The sequence below is a fragment of the Pongo pygmaeus genome, chromosome 19, assembly GCF_028885625.2.
Source record: "Pongo pygmaeus isolate AG05252 chromosome 19, NHGRI_mPonPyg2-v2.0_pri, whole genome shotgun sequence".
NCBI lineage: Eukaryota > Metazoa > Chordata > Mammalia > Primates > Hominidae > Pongo > Pongo pygmaeus.
The window spans coordinates 20,141,767-20,166,116 of record NC_072392.2 but is presented as its reverse complement, the minus strand read 5'-3'; the positions used below and the strand labels follow the sequence as shown (position 1 = coordinate 20,166,116).

Sequence of the window (24,350 nt, the reverse complement as noted above, 5' to 3'; positions counted from 1 at the left end):
AGTGAGTGGAGATCGCGCCACTGCACTCCAGCCTGGGCGACAGAGCGAGACTCCGTCTCAAAAAAAAAAAAGGCCACACTGTTTTCCAAAGGGGTTATACCATATTACGGTCCCATGAGCAGAACATGAGAGATCCAGTTCCTCCACGTCTTCACCAACACTTGGTACAGTAGGTAAGTTGTGTCTTGTTTTCTCCTGACCAGTCTGGATAAAGGTTTATCAATTGCATTGATTTTCTCAAAGAATCAGCTTTTTAGCTTTTTTCTGGTTTTTGTTTTATATTTCATTGATTTATGCTTTAATCTTTTTTTTTGAATGTTGAACTCAGTTCTTTATATAACATCCCTTGTAAAAACAAAACAGAATAAAAACAAACCGAAAAGCAGGGGCAGGGTAAAATTTGAAAAGGAAAGGAAAGGGAGGAAAAGGTAATAAAATAAGACGATTTATTGCTTCTCCTCAGCATCCTCCTTGGACTCCTCCTCCACCAAAAGAGCTTCAAGCTTTTCCGCCACTTTTTTGGCATGATCATTTTTGCCCGATCCTTTCTTTTCTCTCTGATCTCTTTCTTGCATTCTTCAAACTTTGTTTTGAATTTCTGTGCATTCTCAACATTCAGGAAGTGGATGGCCAGCAGCTCTGGCTTGGGGCACTCGTTGGCGAAGTCGGCGTGGGTGTTCCAGACCCAGGCATGGTCACTGCCCACGTTGGGCTTCAGCTCCGTTATCAGCGTGAAGTAGTGGTTAGCAGAGATCTTCAGGGTCTTGTCCCTCCGCATGAGGAGGCGGATGGTCCCCTTCTCCTTGTGTTTCAGGAGCTTGACAGTGCCGGTGCCTCACTCCTTCCATTCTGGGAGATCCTTCTCTGAGGCAAATCAGAACAGTTTCATCTGCATTTTTAAAAGTTCTTCATCTTCCTCCAGCGTTTTAATTTCTTGCTCAGGAAGAGAAACTATTGGCTCAAACTGAGGGTCATGGTTGGACTCATCTGCATTCTCAGTGGAAGTATCATGGTCCTCATGAGTGTCCTTGGCGTGCTGTGAAAGTGGCAGCTCGGCTGAGTGGCTCGTCGCTGGCTTCAAGGCCTCTCGTTGCTGGCTCCGTGGCCTCTTGCAGGAGCTTCTTCCCGCCGCATCTGGCTTTTTTTTTTTGTTGAGATGGAGTCTTGCTCTGTCGCCCAGGCTGGAGTGCAGTGGCGTGATCTTGGCTAGTGCGGTGGCATGATCTCGGCTCACTGCAGCCTCCGCCTCTGGATCAAGTGATTCTCCTGTCTCAGCCTCCCGAGTAGCTGGGACTACAGGTGTGTGCCACCAAGCTCGGCTAATCTTGTATTTTTAGTAGAGATGGGGTTTCATCATCATGTTGGCCAGGCTGGTCTCGAACTCCTGACCTTAGGTAATCTGCTGGCCTTGGCCTCCCAAAGTGTTGGGAATACAGGCATGAGCCACCACGCCTGGCCTGTGTCTTCATTTTCATTTGGTTCTAAATACTTTGTAATTTCACTTTTGACTTCTTCTTTGACCTATGGATTATCTAAAAGTATGTTATTTAGTTACCAAATATTCAGGACATTTCCAAAGATACTTCTGTTATTAGAATTATTCTTAATTCCAGTGTGGTCAGAGAATATATTTTGTATGGCTTACATAATTATAAATTTGGGGCTTATTTTATGGCTCACAAGAATATGATCTATCTTTGTAAGTATTTATACTAAAAAAGAACTACATTCTGCTCTCCTTGGATGGTGTGCTATGACTGTCAGTCAGATCCAGCAGGCTGAAGGGGTTGTTCAAGTCTCCTGCATCCTTAATGATTTTCAGTCTCCTTATTCTATCAATTACTAAGAGAAGAATAATGCAATCACTATCATTATGGATATATCTATTTCTCCTTGCAGTTATCAGTGTTTGCTTCATATACTTTGAAACACTGTCATTTAGTTTATAAATGTTTAGAACTGTTTTGTCCTCTTGAAGAACTGACCCCTTTATCATTAGGAAAAGACCTTCTTCAACCGTGGCAAAATTATTTGCCTTGATTTGTCTGATATTAATACAGCCACTCCTGATTCCTGGGGGCCATGCTGAGTCTTACTCTTTTTTCCATCCTCAGCACCTAATGCATGGTAAATGTTCAAGTGTTTAAGAATCCAACAAATTCTCGCAGCTTACCAGCACCAAAAATTCAAAACAAGTTCTTAACTAACTGCTCACAAGAATTACTAAAAAGAAACAAAAAATTAAGGATTATACTGAATCCCACTAGTACTATCTATACCAGATACAGCCAAGGCATTTACATGACATATGAAGAGCAGGGCACTAGAAAGTACTAAACACTATTAGTATGTAGACTCTTATGAGCTGTTAGAAATTTCACATCAACCGGGTTTCCTATATGCACTACACAACGAAGGAAAGCTTTGCTACAGTGTTAGCAATTATTTCAAGAAATTTAAATTTGGCTGGGCACGGCAGCTCACGCCTGTAATCCCAGCACTTTGGGAGGCTGAGGTGGGCAGATCACTTGGGACAAGGAGTTCAAGACCAGCCTGGCCAACATGGTGAAACTCCATCTCTACTGAAAAATGAACAAACAAACAAACAAACAAAAAATTCATGCTTAAATCATCCTATTTTCAATATACTTTTTAAAGCTGGGTGACGGCTCACACCTGTAATCCCAGCACTTTGAGACGAAGGCAGGAGAATGGCTTGAGCCCAGGGGTTTGAGACCAGCCTGGGCAACATAGGGAGACCTCGTCTCTACAAAAATTAAAAAAAAATTAGCTGGCCCGGGCACAGTGACTCACGCCTGTAATCTCAGCACTTTGGGAGGCCAAGGCAGGTGGATCGCAAGGTCAAGAGATTGAGACTATCCTGGCCAACATGGTGAAACCCTGTCTCTACTAAAAATACAAAAATTAGCTGGGTGTGGTGGCAGGCTCCTGTAGTCCCAGCTACTTGGGAGGCTGAGGCAGGAGAACTGCTTGAACCTGGGAGGCAGAAGTTGCAGTAGGCCAAGACTGGATTGAGCCACCACATTCCAGCCTGGGGGACAGAGCAAGACTCCGTATCAAAAAAAAAAAAAAAAAAAATTAGCTGGGTATGGTAGTGCATGCCTGTGGTCCCAGCTACTTGGGAGGCTGAGGTGGGAGAATCACTTGAGCCCAGAAGGTCAAGGCTGCAGTGAGCTATAATTGCACCACTGCACTCCTGCCTGGGCAACAGAGAAAGACCCTGTCTCAAATAAATAAACAAACAATCTCAGACGCACATAAGTAAACATTTATTGGTCTGGTCCTATCTATGAGGAATGTAATTTATATTTCCAAGGAAAAGATGATAAACCTTCACAGGAGGTGAACCTTCACAGGACTGTTCAGGTCAAAAACAGTGAAGTCAGTAAAATATATTTATCTGTGTGTGTGTAAGACAGAATATTTGTCCTAAGGCAAAAGAGGGAGCATCATAAACACGGAATATTTTAATAACATTTGATAAATATCCCAAGATGTAAGATTTAGTATTCACATAACTTTGAATTCATCCTTACAAAAAAAATCAAAATAGTTTTTAAAAAATTATCAAGAGAGTGGCCAGGAGCAGTGGCTCACACCTGTAATCCCAGCCCTTTGGGAGGCCGAGGCGGGCAGATCACTGAGGTTGGGAGTTTGGGGCCAGCCTGACCAACATGGAGAAACCCTGTCTCTACTAAAAACACAAACAAATTAGCCAGGTGTGGTGGCACATGCCTGTAATCCCCAGCTACTCGGGAGGCTGAGGCGGGAGAATCACTTGAACCTGGGAGGCGGAGGTTGCGGTGAGCCGAGATCGCGCCATTGCACTCTAGCCTGGGCAACAAGAGCGAAACTCCGTCTCAAAAAAAAAAAAATTCTCAAGAGAAAAAAATTTCAGACAGAACAATGGGGCAGAGTCTTCAAAAGAGTTGGCATCACATAGATTATTAGTTCCTCCTTGAAATTCAAGATTGGCTTTGCAAACAAAATTGGTGCCAAATGACTGACCTGTTAGTTATCCTCTAAGGAAGTCTTTTCCATCTGGGATCTGTGGAGGCTTGCCAGTTCCTAGAATAATATTTCAATTATACCAACCTCTACAAAACACAATGCTCTTAAGATAAATTAAATCATGGCCGGGTGCGGTGGCTCACACTTGTAATCCCAGCACTTTGGGAGGCCAAGGCAGGTGGATCACCTGAGGTCAGGAGTTCGAGACCAGCCTGGCCAACGTGGTGAAACCCCGTCTCTACTAAAAATACAAAAAAATTAGCCAGGCATGGTGGCAGGCACCTGTAATCTCAGCTAATCGGGAGGCTAAGGCAGGAGAATTGCTAAAACCCGGGAGGCGAAGGTTGCAGTGAGCCGAGATCGTGCCATTGCATGCCAGCCCAGGCGACAACAGCAAGACTCTGTCTCAAATAAGTAAAATAAAAAATAAATAAAATTATTACCTGCACAGCAATGGGAGTTTCTGGATATTCCATATAACTTAATCAGATACTTTGCATTCCCATCTGATTCCAAAATCAATCAGGATGGTTTCTCTGTGTCATTTTGTTACATGCACTGACAGAGAGGAATTCTAAAGCAACTTGATCCTGATTGTACGATAATGAGAGTTAATTTACATCATGGGTGAGAAAGAACAAGACACAGGGCCTCAGCTATCCTTTTGTTTCCTATTCACTCAGTTATTCAGAGAAAACAATTTCAAACAACTCATTCAAGCAAGTTCTGTTCCTTACAAAAGCAACACTTTCTCTGATGATTCCTTTTAGTCAAAACAACTGCTCATTGTCAAACAACTCCAAAACAATAGCTCTGCACTTAGACCTATTCATCAATAACTTCAGGATTCTAAAGGCACTAACCACTAAACACAGTGGCTCACGGCTGTAATCCCAACACTTTGTTTGGGAGGCCGAGGCGGGCAGATCACTTGAGGTCAGGAGTTCGAGAGGAGCCTTACCAGCATGGTGAAAACCCATGTCTACCAAAAATACAAAAATTAGCTGGGCATGGTGGCGCACGTCTGTAATCCCAGCTACTTAGGAGGCTGAGGCAAGAGAATCGCTTGAATCCAGGAGGTGGAGGTTGTAGTGAGCTGAGATCACACCACTGCACTCCAGACTGGGCGACAGAGGGAGACCCTGTCTCAAAAAATAAATAAATAAAGACACTAACCACCACCATTCTACATAATGGTATTTAATTTATAAAGTCCTTCAGTAAGTTCTTTGATGCTTATTAACTCTGTAAGATAAACCAAGCAGGTGTTATCCCCAGGAAACTGAGGCTTGGAGAGACAGCCTTGACCAAGGTTCTCACAAAGACTGGCTAAGGCACAAGTGGAAGGCCATGTCTTGGACTACTAATTTAATACCTTCCTGACTGATAAAAGTCAGCCCCAGTCTGACTTCTACACTGATTACAGCTATTTTCTAAGGTTGGCGGCCAAATGAAAAACTTGGAGGAGGGAACTAGAAATAATCAGATCAGAATGCCATGTGGCTGAGCCAGAAAGTGCCATCTCCTGCTCGAAGTCTGGGTCAATGTGTTTATCAGGACATTAGAACACAAGAAAATCACCACCACATAGCTACGGGATATGAGACAGCCAGAACTGACTTTACTGTGTTGATGCCATGTCGACAGAGCTCTTGCTCACAATACCTTTTTATTTTATTTTGTTTTTTTGAGACAGGGTCTGGCTGTCACCCAGGCTGGAGTGCAGTGGTGTGATCTCACCTCACTGCAACCTCCACCTACTGGGCTGAAGTGATCCTCTCACCTCAGCCTCCTGAGTAGCTGGGACTACAGGCACACGCCACCACACCCGGCTAATTTTTGTATTTTTGGTAGAGACGGGGTTTCACCATGTTGCCCAGGCTGTTTTTGAACTCCTGGACTCAAATGATCTTCCAACCTCAGCCTCCCAAAGTGCTGGGATTACAGGCATGAGCCATCGAGCCTGGCCCACTCACAACACCTTAAACTCACAGACCAAACTCCTAAGCCTTGATTGTGTTATTTTACTACCTGTTCCATATAAAACTGAGCCTTTTGTAGCACCCATCTCCATACATTCATTCATTCATTTATTTATTTGATGGAGTTTTGCTCTTGTTGCCTAGGCTGGAGTGCAATGGCACGATCTGGGCTCACCGCAACCTCCGCCTCCCGGGTTCAAGCAATTCTCCTGACCTCAGGAGATCCACCCACCTCAGCCTCCCAAAGTGCTGGGATTACAGGCGTGAGCCAATGCGCCCAGCCTCTAAAACATTCATTTAATGTAGTATGATCTATGTGGATTCAATTACTGAAACTGGGAGAAAAAGAGACTCGGTCTTTCGTTCCAATCTACCCAACTGACCTACCAGTCAAAGACCACATGAGGGCAGTCTGCAAGTGCCATGGGAACACAGCCCTGCCTGCACTGGTCACCACCACATCCACAATGGCTGGCACAGCAGCACTCAAATATGTACTCGGTAGAGACTGAGTGGAGAGGGGCAAGTCAATTTCTTTTTTTTTTTTTTTTTGAGATGGAGTTTTGCTCTTGTCGCCCAGGCTGGAGTACAATGGTGCCATCCTGACTAACTGCAACCTCTGCCTCCCGGGTTCAAGCAATTCTCCTGCCTCAGCCTCCTAAGTAGGTGGGATTATAGGCGTGCGCCACCATGCCCCCCTAATTTTGTATTTTTAGTAGAGACAGGGCTTCACTAAGTTGGTCAGGCTGGTCTCAAACTCCTGACCTCAAGTGATCCACCCGCCTCGGCCTCCCAAAGTGCTGGGATTACAGGTGTGACACCGCACCTGGCCCAATTTCAATCATATCTGGCCAACACTCAAGTCCCCTAATCACTGGTATAGAAAACATTCTTGCAAGTAAATAGTTGCACCACCACCTTCAAGGAAACAACATTTGGTGGAACTGCCTTGGTTTCTTCATCTCTGCGGGTCTGTTTCCTCACCTATGAGAGATTATAACTGCTGACTTCCAAAGTTGCAAAGATCAAATAACATAACATAGATAAAAAACATCTGACGCTACACATGCACTCCTACAGGGCATCTTCCTAGGCCTCATCAGCCCCAGCACAATAGGTTCTCAATAAACATTTGAAAAGATGAATGACAAACATCACTGACAAAAGCCAAAGAAACTGAGCAAAAGGCTACCACATCCATCCCCCTGTGAACACGTGGGTGACAGAAGTAAACTGAGGACTCTAGAGGTTACTAAAAGTCCACCCAGATGGGAAAGTCAACAGAAAATTCATCATGTTCTTCTGGTATTTAGTGGGAAAGAAAAAAAATGTATCAAGGCCAGATGCAGTGGCTCATGCCTGTAATCGCAGAACTTTAGGAGGCCAAGGCAGGAGGATTACTTGTACCCTAGAGTTAGAGACCAGACCTGGCAACATAGGGAGATCCCATTGCTACAAAAATAAGGAAAAAAACAGCTGGGCATGGTGGCACATGCCTGCAGTCCCAGCTACTCAGGAGGCTAAGGCAGGAGGATCTCTTGAGCCCAGGAGATGGAGGCTACAGTGAGCCGTTGGTTGTACCACTGCACTCCAGCCTGGATGACAGAGCAAGACCCTGTCTCAAGGAAAAAAAAGTATCAAAACATATTGTCACTTCTGCTTCCACTAGGAAGGATTATTAATACTCCTTCTACCACCCACAACTAAAACCCCTGGATGTTACATACAAACAAAAATGAGAAGACTCTGGCCAGGCGCAGTGGCTCACGCCTGTAATCCTAGCACTCTGGGAGGCTGAGGTGGGCGGATCACGAGGTCAGGAGATAGAGATCATCCTGGCTAACACGGTGAAACCGTCTCTACTAAAAATACAAAAAATTAGCCAGGCATGGTGGCAGAAGCCTGTAGTCCCAGCTACTCGGGAGGCTGAGGCAGGAGAATGGCATGAACCCAGGAGGCGGAGTTTGCAGTGAGCCAAGATTGTGCCACTGCACTCCAGCCTGGGTGACAGAGCGAGATTCCGTCTCAAAAAAAAATGAGAAGACACTAAAAGGTAGAGAGAAGGCAGACTAGCAAGGGACCTCAGGACCTGAGCAACGTCATGGTGGTGGCTTCCTTGGGCATTCCTTTTGCCTTATTATCCCAGATTTGTAGCTGGAGAAGAAGTGACCCAAAAATGCCAGTGGGCAAAGACAAAAAAGCTCCAACAAAGGTCAGCTCTCCCTAGTCAAAGGACTAAGAAAAGGGCAACCTACTGAGTGAGAAAATATTTAGACAATAACTGCCTTACTCTAGCCACACAGGCAGGAAAGCCACAGCCCACGTTTCTGCCACATTTCTGCCGCATGAGTAAAGGTTGAGGGGTGAGCCTGTACTTCCTGGCTTGCCAGGCTATAATGAAGCACCCCAAACCCGATGGGGTGGTTTCACAGAAGGCCAAATAGGGAGCTGGGACTTTCACCCTCACTTAGCAGTAAGGAGCAACTGCCAGAGTCAGTGGAGAGTGAAATCTGGACTTCTACCCCCAACTCAGCAGTAAAGAGGTGCCCCTCCCCTCTCCATTGTAGTGGTATCAGAGGCAGCCTGGTGGAGTCAGGAATTTCACCACCACCCAATGAGAACGATGCTACTTTTCCTTGGCGTCAGTGGAGGACATGGAGGGAGGATTTCCACCCATGGGTAACAAGGACCACCTTAGGTGGTCCACACAGGCCTGGTGGTGAATCTAGACTTTCACCCTTACCTAGCAGAAACGAGCCCCAACACCATCACTTTCCCTGCCAGAGTCCTGAGAAGCCAGCAAAATCAGAAGGCCTAAATGAGACCCAGAGTCTCACACACAATATCCAAAAGTCCAGATTCCAATCAGAAGCCACTCGCCACACTAAAGGCCAGTGAAATCTCAATATGAATGAAAAAAGACAATTAACAGATGCCAACACCAAGATGACAGACATGCTGAAACTGTATAACAAAGATTTTAGAGCAGCCATCAGAAAAGTGCTACAAGCAGCAATTATGAGCATGTGTGAAATAAAAAACAAGAAGTCTAAACAAAGAAAGTATTGACAAAAAAATAGAAGGTATAAAAAAAGACCCAAGGCCAGGCGTAGTGTCTCATGACTGTAATTCCAGTACTTTGGGAGGCCGAGGCAGGCAGATCACTTGAGGCCAGGAGTTTGAAACCAGCCTGGCCAACATGGCAAAACCCCGTCTCTACTAAAAATACAAAATTAGCAGCCAGGCGCAGTGGCTCACGCCTGTAATCCCAGCACTTTGGGAGGCTGAGGCGGGCAGATCACAAGGTCAGAAGTTCAAGACCAGGCTGACCAACATGGTGAAACCCCATCTCTACTAAAAATACAAAAATTAGCCAGGCGTGGTGGCTCACGCCTGTAATCCCAGCTATTCAGGAGGCTGAAGCAGGACAATTGCTTGAACCGGGGAGGCAGAGGTTGCAGTAAGTCGAGATCATGCCACTGCACTCTAGCCTGGGCGACAGAGCAAGACTCAATCTCAAAAAAAAAAAATTAGCCTGGCATGATGGCAGATGCCTGTAATCCCAGCTCCTCAGGAGGCTGAGGCATAAGGATCACTTGAACCCAGGGAGCGGAGGTTGCAGTGAGCTGTGATAACACCACTGTACTCCAGCCTGGGCAACAGAGTGAGACTCTGTCTCAAAAAAAAAAGAACCAAAAACTTATTTTAGAACTTAAAAAATACAATAACCAAATTAAAAAGCTCAGTTGGGCTGGGGGTGGTGGCTCACACTTGTAATCCCAGCACTTTAGAGAAGCTGAGGTGGGCAGATCACTTGAGCTCAGGAGTTCAAGACCAGCCTGGGCAACATGGTAAAACCCCCGTCTCTACCAAAAATACAAAAAATAAATTCGCAAGACACGGTGGCATGCGCCTGTAGTCCCAGCTTCTCGGGAGGCAGATGTGGGAGGATTGCTTGAGCCTGGGAGGCAGAGGTTGCAGTGAGCTGTGATCATACCACTACACTTCAGCCTGAGCAACAGAGGTGAGACCCCGTCTCAAAAAACAAACAAACAAACAAACAAACAAAAACTCAGTTGGATATACTCAACAGCAGAATGGAAGTTACAGTGAAAATAATAATGGAGGTCAAGGAAAGAATCAGTGAACTGGAAGACAGACAACAGAAATTAGCCAATTTGGACAACAGAGAGAAAAATGACTGTGGCAGGGCATGGTGGCATGTGCCTGTAGTCTCAGCTACTCTGGAGGCTAAGGTGGGAGAATCACCTGAGCCCAGGGGTTCAAGACCAGCCTGAGTAACATAGTGAGACTCACTAAAAAATAAAAATATAAAAGACTAGAAAATAAAAATAAACAGAATCCCATGGACCTGTAACAAAAGATCAGCTGGGCGCAGTGGCTCACACCTGTAATCCCAGCATTTTGGGAGGCCAAGGTGGGTAGATTACCTGAGGTCGGAAGTTTCAGACCAGTCTGACCAACATGGAGAAACCCTGTCTCTATTAAATATACAAAATTAGCTGGGCGTGGTGGTGCATGTCTATAATCCCAGCTACTTGAGAGGCTGAGGCAGGAGAATCGCTTGAAGCCGAGAGGCAGAGGTTGTGGTGAGCCAAGATAACGCCATTGCACTCTAGCCTGGGCAACAAGAATGAAACTCCATCTCACAAAAACAACAACAACAACAACAAAAAAACCTGACATTTATGTCATAAGAGTCCCAGAAAAAGAGAAAGACGGTAGGACTAAAAAAGTACTCAAAAAGACAATTGCTAAAAACTTCCCAAATTGGTCAGAGACATAAACCCACAGCTTCAAGAAGTCCAGCAAACACCAAACAGGATAAACCCAAAGCAATCTCAAGATATATCATAATTAAACTTTTGAAAACTAAAGACAAAGAAATAATCTTGAAAAATAATTCAGATGACAACCAACTTATCATCAGAAACCACAGTGACCAGAAGAAAGTGACACAAAATCTCTTCAGGTGCTGAGAGAAAAGAACCGTTACTCTAGAATCCTATACCCAGCAATAATATCCTTCAAGAATGAAAAGGAACTCTAGACATTCTCAAATGAAGGAAAACCAGCAAAATATGTTACCAACAGAACTATTATTTAAAAGGGGCAAAAGGAGGTACTCTAAACAGAAAGGAAACAATAAACTAAACTTTGGAATATCAGCAAGGAAGAAGGAACCAAAACTACTTGTAAATATAATAAGCTTTCCTTCATTTCTTGACTTTTCTAAATTATGTTTGATGTTTAAAAGCAAAAATTCTGGCTGGGCGCGGTGGCTCACGCCTGTAATCCCAGCACTTTGGGAGGCCGTGGTGGGCATCACGAGGTCAGGAGATGGAGACCATCCTGGCCAACACAGTGAAACCCCATCTCTACTAAAAATACAAAAATTAGCTGGGCGTGGTGGCGCTCGCCTGTAGTCCCAGCTACTCGGGAGGCTGAGACAGGAGAATCACTTGAACCTGGGAGGCGGAGGTTACCGTGAGCTGAGATTGCACCACTGCACTCCAGCCAGGTGACAGAGCGAGACACCGCCTCAAAAAAAAAAAAAAAGCAAAAATTCTAACAGCTTGATACTACTATAAATGTATGTATAGGAAATATTTAAGACAAATATATTAAAAACAGGGAGAGTAAAGAGACATAGAGAGAGAGGTATGGCTTCTGTATTTCACTCAAGCTGACAAAATGACATCAGTATATTATATGTTTTGTATGTGTAATAAAATACTTAGAACAACTATTAAAACAGCTATATAAGGAGATATTCAAAACACTATAGAGGGCTGGGCGTGGTGGCTCATGCCTGTAATTCCAGCATTTTGAGAGGCCGAGGCATGCAGATTACCTGAGGTCAGGAGTTCCAGACCAGCCTGGCCAACATAGTGAAAACTCCATCTCTACTAAGAATACAAAAATTAGCTGGGTGTGATGACGGGAGCCTGTAATCCCAGCTAGTCAGGAGGCTGAGACAGGAGAATCGCTTGAATCTGGGAGGTGGAGGCTGCAGTGAGCCAAGATGGTACCATTGCACTCCAGCCTGAGTGACAAGTACAAAAATCCGTCTAAACAACAACAACAACACTATAGAGAAGCACCACTCTAGAATGGCAGAATAAGGACCCTAAAAAATCTGCTCCTCCATGAAAGAAAGAAAAACTCTAAAAAATTTTGCAAAAATTAACTTTCACATAACTGTGGAAGTTAACCAGCAGCTTGCAACAATCTGAGGAGTGTTTAAGAAAAACAGCTGAATCTTGTTAAAGAGCAAACTCTGGGCTGGGCATGCTGATTCACAACTATTATCCCAACACTTTGGGAGGTTGAGATGGGCAGATCACTTGAGGCCAGGAGTTGGAGACCAGCCTGGGCAATATAGTGAGACCCCATCTCTATAAAAAAACGCAAAAATTAGCCAGGCATGGTGCTGCATGCCTGTGGTCTCAGCTACCTGGGAGGCTGAGGTGGATCACCTGAGCCCAGGAAGTCAAGGCTGCAGTAAACCATAATCATGCCACTGCACTCCAGCCTGGGCATCAGAGTGAGACCCTGTCTCAAAAAAAAAAAAAGAAACTTTGTGTGTTTTAACTTGCCATATTCCCATGCCTCTCTCTCCAGTTCTGCAAAAGACAAAAATTGGAAACCTCATAGTCACGGTGGCCATGAGAAACAGAAGACTAGCAACCACTGGTGGGAAAAGAACAGGTTTGGAGCTTCTCAAGAAGCCCATTCTCAGGTAACCGTCACTATTATGCCTATCTGGCAGCTTGCTGAGACTCAGGGCTGGAGCACATGACCAAACTTAGAGCTCACTCTGTGTGAATAGTCCCATCCCCAGAGTAGATGAGCAATCAACAGCAACTGTTTAACACTGCAGCTGCCTGAAGTGACGATACCAGTTGAGTAAAACAAGGGGCTAGACAAAAAAAAAAAAAAAAAAAAAAGGAAAATCTGGGGAATGAGATGGCCATATGGGCCTTGAAAAGCTTATTCCTGCATGTAAAGAACATGCGCTTACCCAGGAAGGACCTGAAAAGCCCCTAACCTTGAACCTTGGCTGACCTTAACGCACTGTGCAACCAAGAAGTAAAGGCTAAGGCAGAGTTATAAGCTGCTGGGAGAACTGAAGACATGCACAAACACACACACACAGACCTTGAAGAGAGTGGGAGATTTATTGCTTCAAGGCATTTCAGGAAATTTCTGTCCAATCATTAGCTGGCCAGTAAGCTAACCAACCAGAGACTTCAGTGGCTGAATGCTACAAAGAATACAGACTTTACAGAATTGGCACAGGATGGCCACTAAACAAACATATCACAGAAATAACAGCAACAACAAACACTGGGAATTGGTGGAGGTAGAATCTGATGCTCAGATTTTTCACATTACATAATTTAAAATGTTGTTTTTAACTAAAATGTACAAGGCATGCAAACAAAAAGGAAAATATGGACCGGGCATGGTGGCTCACACTTTTAATTCTAGAACTTCGGGAGGCCCAAGGCAGGAGTATTGCTTGAGGCCAGGAGTTTGAGACTGGTCCAGAAACACAGCAAGATCTTGTTTCTGTATTCTTTTTTAAAGTAAGAAGTTTTGGCCAGGCACGGTGGCTCACACCTGTAATCCCAGCATTTTGGGAGGCCAAGATGGGTGGATCACCTGAGGTCAGGAGTTTTGAGACCAGCCCAGCCAACATGGTGAAACCCTGTCTCTACTAAAAATACAAAAATTAGCTGGGCTTGGTGGCACACACCTGTAATCCCAGCTACTCAGGAGGCTAAGGCAGGAGAATCGCTGGAACCCAGGAGGCAGAGGTCACAGTGAGCTGAGATCACGCCACTGCACTCCAGCCTGGGCAACAGAGCAAGACTCTGTCATAAAATAAAAATAAAAATTAAATTAAATTAAAATAATAAAGTAATAAGTTTTTTAAAACTTTAAAAAAAAGAAAAACATGGCCCATACACAGTAAAAAAGCAGTCAACAGAAACGATCTCTGAAAAAGCCCAATGTCAGAATAACTAGACAGAATAAATTAGCTATCATAAATATGTTCACAGAACTAAAGAAAACAATGTCTAAAAAATTAAGGGATACCCAAAGAAATGAAATATTTATTTAGGCATAAATATAACAAAATATGGGCTGGCAGTGATGGCTCATGCCTGCAATCCCAACACTGGGAGGCTGAGCCTAGGAGTTAGAGACCAGCCTAGGCAACACAGTCAGACCCCTGTCTCTAACAAAAAAAAATATATATTTTTTAATTAGCCAGGAATGGTGGTGCACACCTATAGTCCTAGCTACTTAGGAGGCTGAAATGAAAGGATTGCCATGAGCCCAAAAATTCAAGGCTGTAGTGAGCTGTGATGGCACCAGTGCACTCCAGTCTGGGTAAACAGAGCAAGACTTTCTCTCTTAAAAAAAAAAAAAAAAAAAAAGTACACATCTATATGGGGAAAACTACAAAACTCTGATGACAGAAATCAAAGACGAATTTTTAAAAAATGATATCCCATGTTCATGGATAGGAAGACTCAATATTGTCAAGATGCCAGTTCTCCCCAATTTGATCTATAGATTTAATGCAAATCCCAATCTAAATCCCAACAAGTTATTTTGTGTATTTCAAAAAACTGATTCTGAAGTTTATATGGAGAGGCAAAAGACCCAAAATAGCCAACACAATACTGAAGAACAAAGTTGGAGGTGTGACAATACCCAACTTGAAGACTATTAAGGCTGGGCATGGTGACTCACGCCTGTAATCCCAGCACTTTGGGAGACTGAGGTGGGTGGATCACGAGGTCAGGAGTTCAACACTGGCCTGGCCAAGATGGTGAAACCCCATCTCTACTAAAAATACAAAAATTAAAAATTAGCTGGGCATGGTGGCAGGTGCCTGTAATCCCAGCTACTCAGGAGGTGAGGCAGAGAATTGCTTAAATCCAGAAGGCGGAGGTTGCAGTGAGCCGAGATTGTGCCACTGCACTCCAGCCTGGGCAACAGAGCGAGACACCGTCTCAAAAAAAAAAAAAAAAAAAAAAAGACTATTGAAAACTATAGAGGGCCGGGCACGGTGGCTCATGCCTATAATCCCAACACTTTGGGAGGCCGAGGCAGGCAGATCACCTGAGGTCGGGAGTTCGAGACCAGCCTGACCAACATGGAGAAACCCCGTCTCTACTAAAAATACAAAATTAGATAGGTGTGGTGGCGCATGCCTGTAATCCCAGCTAGTCAGAAGGCTGAGGCAGGAGAATCACTTGAACCCGAGAGGTGGATGTTGCAGGGTGAGCTGAGATCGTGCCATTGTACCCCAGCCTGGGCAACAAGAGCGAAACTCCATCTCAAAAGAAAAAAAAGCTATAGAGGGCCGAGCATGGTGGCTCACGCCTGTAATCCCAGCACTTTGGGAGTCCAAGGTGGGTGGATCACCTGAGGTCAGGAGATCAGGTTGGTCACCAGCCTGACCAACATAGTGAAACTCCATCTCTACTAATTAGCCAGGTGAAGTGGTGCACACTTGTAATCCCAGCTACTTGGGAGGCTGAGGCAATAGAGTTGCTTGAACCTGGGAGGCAGAGGTTGCAGTGAGCCAAGATTGTGCAGCCTGGGCAACAAGAGTGAAACTCCATCTCAAAAAAATTGAAAAGCTATGGTGGCTGGGTGCGGTGGCTCATGCCTGTAATCCCAATACTTTGGGAGGGTCACTTGAGGTCAGGAGTTGGAGACCAGTCTGGCCAACATGGCGAAACCCCGTCTCTACTAAAAACACAAAAATTAGCCAGGCATAGTGGTGCACATCTGTAAGCCCAGCTACTCGGAAGGCTGAGGCACAAGAAACACTTGAACCGAAGAAGTGGAGGCTGCAGTGAGCTGAGATCAAGCAATTGTACTCCAGCCTAGGTAACAGACTCAGTCTTAAAAAAAAAAAAAAAAAGCTATAATATCAAGACACTGTGGGATTGGTGAAAGAACAGACAAATATATAAATGGAACAAAACAGGGAGCTCAGAAAGACCTACATAAATATTGTCAACTGATCTTTGATGAAAGAGCAAAGGCAATACAATGGAAAAAAGTTAGTCTTTCAACAAATGGTGCTGGAATAACTGCATCTCCACATGCTCAGGATGAAGTTGGATGCCCATCTTACTCCATATACACATATTAACTCAAAATGATCAAAGAACAGCCAGGCACGGTGGCTCACGCCTCTAATCTCAGCATTTTGGGAGGCCAAGGCAGGCAGATCACTTGAGGTCAGGAGTTCGAGACCAGCCTGACGAACATGGTGAAACCCTGTCTCTACTAAAAATACAAAAATTAGCCAGGTGTGGTGGCGCAGGCCTGTAATCCCAGCTACTGAAGAGGCTGAGGCAGGAGAATCACTTGAACTCAGGAGGCGGAGGTTGCAATGGGCCAAGATCATGCCACTGTACTCCAGCCTGGGCAACAGAGCAAGACTCTGTCTCAAAAAAAAAGATCAAATACCTAAATATAAGAGCAAAAACTAAAACCATTAGAAGATAATACAGGGGTAAATTTCATGACCTCAGATTTGGCAATGGACTGTTTTTTTTTTTTTTTTTTTTTTTTTTTGAGACAGGATCTGGCTCTGTCAATTAGACTAGAAGGCAGTGGTGCAATCACGGCTCACTGTAGCCTTGACCTCTTGGGCTCAAGCAATCCTCCCACCTCAGCCACCCAAGTAGCTAGAACCACAGACAAATGCCACCACATCCAGTTCATGGTTTTTTTTTTTTTCCCTTAAAAACGAGGTCTCACTATATTACCCTGGCTGGTCTCAAATTCCTGGGCTCAAGTGATCCTCCTGCCTCAGCCTCCCAAAGTGCTGAGATTACAGAAGTGAGCCACTGCACCTGGCCAATGGATTCTTAGACATGACATCAGAAGCAGAGGCAATAACAAACAAAAAAGATAAATTGATTTGGGAGGCCAAGGCAGGCGGATCACGAGGTCAAGAGTTCGAGACCAGGCTGGCCAACATGGTGAAACTCCATCTCTACTAAAAAATACAAAAAATTAGCCGGGTGTGGTGGCAGGCACCTGTAATCCCAGCTACTCAGGAGGCTGAGGCAGGAGACTCACTTGTACCTGGGAGGCAGAGGTTGCAGTGAGCCGAGACACTGCACTCCAGCCTGGGCAACAGACTGAGACTCTGTCTCAAAAAAAAAAAAAAAAAAAAAAAAGATAAATTGAACTTTACCAGTATTGAAACCTTTTTGTGTGAAAGAACACCATCAAGACAGTGAAAAGACAATCTTCAGAAAGAGAGAAAATATCTGCAAATCATGTATCTAACAAGGTTTAGTATGTAGAATATATAAAGAGTGCTTACAACTCAACAAAAAGACAACCCAATTATTAAATGGGCAAAGGGTGTGAACAGGCATTTCTCCAAATATATACAAATGGCCAAAAAGCACATAAAAATATACTCAACAGCTAGGCATGGTGGCGCATGCCTGTAATCCCAGCTACTCAGGAGGCTGAGGCAGGAGAATCGCTTAAACCTGGGAGGCGGAGGTTGCAGTGAGCCGAGATCGTGCCACTGCACTCCAGCCCAGGTGACAGAGCGAGACTCTGTCTCAAAAAAAAACAAAAAACAAACAAACAAACAAAAAATATATATATATACACACACACACACTCAACAGGCTGAGGCAGAAGGATTGATTGAGCCCAAGAGTTTGAGCCCAGCCTGGGCAACATACTGAGACCCTGTCTCATTAAAAAAAAAAAAAGATACTCAACGTCATCAATCATTAGGGAAATGCAAATGAAAACCATGATAGGGTACAATTTCACACCCACTAGGATGATTATAACGAAAAAATCAGAGAATTAAGTGTTGGTGAGGATGTGGAGAAGTTGGAACCTTCATACTCTGCTGGTGGGAATGTAAAATGGGCAGCTGCAGTGGAAAAGAGACTGACAGTTCCTCAAAACATAAACGAAACTGCCATATGACCCAGCAATTCCAATCCTAATATATATCCACAAGAAATGAAAAATGAAAACTTATGCCAACACAAAAACTAATCCATGAATGATCATAGGAGTACTATTCATAATAGCCAAATGGTAAAAAAAAAAAAAAGTGTCCATCAACAGATGAATGGATAAACAAACTAGTATACACATACAATGCAATATTACTCAGCCATCAAAAGGACTGAGGTACTGGCCAAGGGCGGTGGCTCACGCCTGTAATCCCAGCACTTTGGGAGGCCGAGGCAGGCAGATCACAAGGTCAGGAGTTCAAGACCAGCCTGACCAACACGGTGAAACCTCATCTCTACTAGAAATACAAAAATTACCCAGGTGTGGTGGCATGCGCCTGTAATTCCAGCTACCTGGGAGGCTGAGGCAGGAGAATTGCTTGAACCCAGGAGGCGGAGGCTGCAGTGAGCTGAGATCGTGCCACTGCACTCTAGCCTCGGCAACAGAGTAAGATTTTGTCTTGAACAATAACAACGACAACAAAACACTGAGATACTACATGCTACACCATAGATGAAACTTGAAACTGCTAAGTGAAGGAAACCAGACACAAAGGGCCACATACTGTGTGGCTGTCAAGGGACAGAAGGTGAAGGGATAAGGATGATTGCTGAATGGGTACTAGATGTTCTTCTGGGATGATGAAAATGTTCTGAAAATAGAGACAGGTGGTGGTTACACAACACTGTGAATGCACTAAATGCCAGTGAATTCTATACTTTAAAATGATTGTATATTATGTGATTTTTCACCTAAATTTTTTTTTAAAGCATGTATATCAGAGAAAAAGTATTAAGTAAAATTAATTCAGCCTTTGAAGAAATGTTTGGAAAAGCTATTTGAAATGTTTACATTCTAAAATTCAGTCTGTTTCTTACAATTTAATCAAATGGACAAGAGGAGACCAGGTGATACAACTTCTTGAAGGACACATGGGTGAACACAGGCCTGGCTGGGTTGGGAAAGTCAGCCATAAGAACACAGCCATGTAATGGTTTTATCTCAAATGCCAATTTATTTTATTTAATATACTAAGTCTACATATTAAAGTGCTATTCTTAATTTATAACATCAATGACCTATGTGAAATACTTTTGAAATCAATGGCTTACTGTGTGCAGGTTCTCCTCCATCCTTCAATACTGCCAGCCTACGGGCCCAGGGCAGAGGCACCCTACACTTTCTTTCATTCCACAGGACTCAACAACAATGCAGTGATCAAAAGTATTCAACTGGAAAATAACTTTAAAAGGGCTTTTTTAGGAAAAAGGCTTTATTCCTACAACTGATTTTCTTTCCCTCTCCAGTGGAGTGGCTTCTCCACAAAACACTGGTATATGAAATCCTCTCAACCGATATACAATTTTAAGTATGCATTAGTGACACATCAGTTACTCCAGGTTACATGTAACTCACTCTACTGACTCTCAAGGCTGCCCCTTTGGTATACCTCAGGTTGTGTCAATTTTGTAAAATGTCACCTTTAACGTATACAAATAACTGGCCTCTCAGCTGGATAAAATTCTGTTAATCAATTTCTGAGTTCCCCAAATAAGGGGCAGTAAATAACTACAAAGTTGTCTGCTAGTACTGTAAATATTCGCCAGTACTGTAAACACCAGACTCGAAGATTGACATGTGATTGTCAATCTGGGTCTGGGGAAAACACTAGATCGTATTCCCCAGAACTGGATTGCTTTGGTCAAGAAATATGATTGAGGTCAGGCGCAGTGGCTCATGCCTGTAATCCCAGCACTTTGGGAGGCTAAGGTGGGTGGGTGGATCGTTTGAGCCTCAGTAGTTCAAGACCGGCCTGGACAACATGGCGAAACTCTGTTTCTACTATGAAAAATAAAAATAAGGCCCGGTGTGGTGGCTCACACCTGTAATCCCAGCACCTTGGGAGGCTGAGGCAGGTGGATCACCTGAAGTCAGGAGTTTGAGACCAGCCTGGCCAACATGGTGAAATCTCTACTAAAAATACAAAAATTAGCCAGGCGTGGTGGTGCATGCCTGTAATCCCAGCTACTTGGAAGGCTGAGGCAGGAGAATTGCTTGAACCCAGGAGGTGGAGGTCGTGGTGAGCCGAGATCGCGCCACTGCACTCCAGCTTGGGCAAAAAGAGCAAAACTCCATCTCAAAAAATAAAGAAATAAAATAAAATAAATAATAATAATAATAAAAAGAAATAAAAGAAAGTGTAAGTAGAAGATAACTTAAAAAAAGAAGTATGTCTGGCAATCATACAGTGGGATTGGAAAAAAAAGAGAGGAAATTAAAATGTTTACTTAATAAATGGAGTTGATACCTGTCCATGGAAGAAAAATAAGAGATATCGCTGGGAACCACTGAAGTTCAAATTAGAATGCCTGGAACTCATCACGGATACAATCCTTAGAAGTAGATCCAGAAAGAGGTTGTGAGATTCCCACCTACCTCTTCGCCGAGGCTGGAGACTTGGCCACGATTACTGCATTCCTGTAATCTGGGATCTGTGACAGACAAGAAGTCAGGTATTACTGCATGTCAACAAAAAGGAAAATTCCAACAGACCCAAAAATGCTTGGCTAGTTGAAAGTTTTCCAAAAAAAGAAAAAGTTCAAAGTAAAATTCTCCTTTGGAAAATGAAGAAAGGAACCTGCCTATGAAAAAGTATTACTAACTTGTGAGCCACACAGACTTCTTTTAGGAAAAAAATAGGAATAATTGGTGATTAGCTCTTATCTCTGCCAGCAAATACTAATGATGCAGTATAAAGATGTTTCTATATATCTCGTCAACAAGAATCCTAATTACATGTAATTTCAAAGTACAAGGATATCCAATTCAATCTGAATACAAGCTGACTGTCAAATTCCAAATTACTGCAGTCCAAACAAATGGCTATTTAACATATCGCAGTCATAACATGTTGAAGCAACCAATTTGTTAAAGGATAATCGGCCCAGCACTATTTTTAAAAAATATATTAACTATATTCTCATTGCTTTTTTCTCACAATTACACCAATGAATTTTAATATGAGCCGTTAACAACACCTAGCACCATGTATAAAACAATGCCTACCATACAACAAGCACTAAACAATAACTACTTAGCAAATGAACAAAAAAATGATTAATTTGAATAATTTAGTACAGTTGCCTCCGGCATAATCACATGGCTCAGCTGTATCTACAGGAAAGCCTAATTTGTCCAACACTCTCGGGAAGTAAGGCAGTAAAATATATTTCCATTTGGGCACTTTCATTATTTTTGCTGGCAGTCTTTCTAAACTTTTTCATGTACTTCCTCGTCTCATCAAACATCATCAAACATTACCAAACCCAGCCAAGAAAAGACAGAACCAAGAAAACAGTTAATAACAATTAAAGGACCTAAAAGAAAGGACTCTAACAAAAACAAGTCTATTGTCTCTACGGAGGTTAAAATGGGAAATTATATACAACAAGAAAGAACAAGTTATTAGAAAAAGAACCAAAAATAAATCTAGGAGGAGGAAGTTATTATGGTCTAAAGAAACCCAGTAGCTGGCTGGCTTAACAGCAGAATAAACACAACTTTAAGAACAAACCAGGGAAGATCAAGCCAAGGAATTTCCCCAGAATGCTATATATAAGTATGCAAAAAGTAAAATAAGTTTTTAAAAGTTATAGAGAGTAGATCCAAAATTTTCAGGACCTAATAATTCCCAAAGGAAAATAATAAAAGAAATAGAAGGGATGAAATACTTAACAGATTAAAAAAAATTCCCAAAGATGGTCAGGCGCAGTGGCTCATGCCCATAATCCCAGCACTTTGGGAGGCCAAGGTGGGCAGAACATCGGAGCCAAGACCAGCCTGGCCAGCATGGTGAAACCCCTTTGCTACTAAAGATGCAAAAAAATATTACGTGGTGGTGCACACCTGTAATCCAGCCACTCAGGAGGCTGAGGCCGGAGAATTGTTTGAACCCAGAAGAATTGTTTGAACCCATTTAAAATGTCTCCAGAAAGAATTACTATGATTCTTTTCATTAAAATTTTTCATTAAAATGAAAAATTACCAAGCCGGGCACGGTGCTTTCACGCTTGTAATCCCAGTACTCTGGGAGGTTGAGGCGAGTGGATAACCTGAGGTTGGGAGTTCAAGACCAGCCTGACCAACATGGAGAAACCCCCTTTCTACTAAAAATACAAAATTAGCCAGGTATGGTGGCCCATGCCTATAATCCCAGCTACTCGGGAGGCTGAGGCAGGAGAATCGCTTGAACCTGGGAGGCGGAGGTTGCTGTGAGCCGAGATCGTGCCATTGCACTCCAGCCTGGGTAACAAGAGCGAAACTCCGTCTCAAAAAAAAAACAAGAAACAAAAATTAGCCAGATATGCTTGCTTGAACCCAGGAGGCAGAGGCTGCAGTAAGCCAAAATCGCACTCCAGCCTGAGTGACAGAGAGAGACTCTGTCTCCAAAAAAAAGAAAAAAGCAATACACAAAAATTCCTTTTTAACACTGAGTTCCCACATATTAATTTTTTTTTTTTTTTTTTTTTGAGACGGAATATCACTCTGTTGCCCAGATCACGGCTCAATGCAGCCTCGACCACCTGGGCAACTTCAACCTCCCAGGCTCAAGCAATCCTCCCACTTCTCATCCTCTCGAGTAGCTGGGACCACAGGCATGCACCACCACACCTGGTTAATTTTTGTATTTTTTGTAGAGACAGGATTTTGCCATATTGCCGAGGATGGTCTTGAACTCCTTGACTAAACTCATCCAACCTCCTCAGCCTCTCAAAGTGCTGGGATTATAGGTGTGGGCCACCACACCCAGCCCTGACTTCTTCTCAACAATGAAACTAAAATGGGGATTTTTTTCAAGTAGAAGGCAGTGTCATCCTGAGGTAGAAGCCTGCACTACAGACAATGACTAGCGTTAGGCTTCCAGCCTGACCCTGCAACCAGCACAAGGGTGCCCCAGCCTTCGTTCTTTAGGCTCACCCACCGGGCATCCCTTAAGAGGTGCAATCGCCATTTGTGCCTTGAGACATTGGCACACAACATGCCTGTGTCTTGAATGGAAACATCCCCTAAAACCACAAGATGTCGACAGCAACCCATATAAGTCTATAGCGACTGCTCTATTTCTTCCAAAATGACAGGTTTCTCCATGCGGATGGTTGCTAACTGAAACACATTCAATGCTCACCCTATCACTCTCTCTCTGCCTAAACCTCTTCATCCTTCCCTATCAAGACATTTGCCAATTTTATCTCACCTTCTCTCTCAACTGAGAATAATATTCAGGTAACATTAGGCCAGGCACAGTGGCTCACACCCGTAATCACACTGCTTTGGGAGGCTGAGGCAGGAGGATTGCTTGAGGCCAGGAGTTTGAGACCAGCCTGGGTAACATAGCAAGATTCTGACTCTGGAAATATTTTTTAAAAATTAGCTAGGTGCGGTGGCACACCTCTAGTCTCAGCTACTCAGGAGGCTGAGGTGGGAGAAATCTCTTGAGCCCAGGAGTTCAAGGTTGCAGTGAGCTATCATGGCACTACAGCACTCCAACCTGGGTGACAGAGAAAGACCCTGTCTCAAAAAACAACAAAAAATTTTTCAGGTAAAATTAAAGTCTCTATTATTTTTTGAATTTGTTAGAGTATTTTTGTTTTCTTTTTTGTTTTTTTTGAGACAGTCTCGCTCTGTCACCCAGGCAGGAGTGCCGTGGCACAATCCTGGCTCACTGTAACCTCCACCTCCCAGGTTCAAGCAATTCTCCTGCCTCAGCCTCCCAAGTAACTGGGATTACAGGCACACGCCACCACATCCAGCTAATTATGTATTTTTAGTAGAGATGGGGTTTCACCATGTTGGCTAGGCTGGTCTGAACTCCTGACCTCAAGTGATCCACCCGCCTCAGACTCCCAAAGTGCTGGGATTATAGGTGTGAGCCACTGCACCTGGCCTAGAGTTTTTATGTTTCTTGTGTGTAACTTTAAAGAAAAAAAAAAGCAGAATATTTTACATTTTTCTCTTTCAAAAATAGTTAAATTCATTTTCTCTGTAAGGACTTATATCAATTGCTGGAGAATGGGGAAGCCCTGTACTCTTACCAGAAAGAAGTTCCTCAGAAACCTATAAACTGCCATCTTTTAAATACAGTACTGTAAAAAGAAGTTATCTTCTTTTAAATATAGTACTGTAAAAAGAAGTTATCTAGAAAAGTTATTGAAGAGAGAAATAATTTATATAAGAAAAACAGCTAAGGCCAGGGGCGGTGACTCATGCCTGCAATCC

General features: G+C 43.5%; 1 protein-coding gene and 1 pseudogene across 13 annotated transcripts in view; both read right to left on the bottom strand.

The window, feature by feature from the left end:
• Positions 1-24,350, bottom strand: part of PRPSAP2 (phosphoribosyl pyrophosphate synthetase associated protein 2) — a 76,452-nt gene that overhangs the window by 23,442 nt on the left and 28,660 nt on the right. For all 13 annotated transcript variants that reach the window (XM_054458428.2, XM_054458427.2, XM_063656198.1 and 10 more), the window contains one exon: positions 20,511-20,566. In XM_054458428.2, coding sequence (XP_054314403.1) covers positions 20,511-20,566 — 56 coding nt within the window. The remainder of the gene's footprint in view (positions 1-20,510; positions 20,567-24,350) is intronic.
• On the bottom strand, positions 447-2,250 carry LOC134738715 (ran-specific GTPase-activating protein-like; annotated as a pseudogene).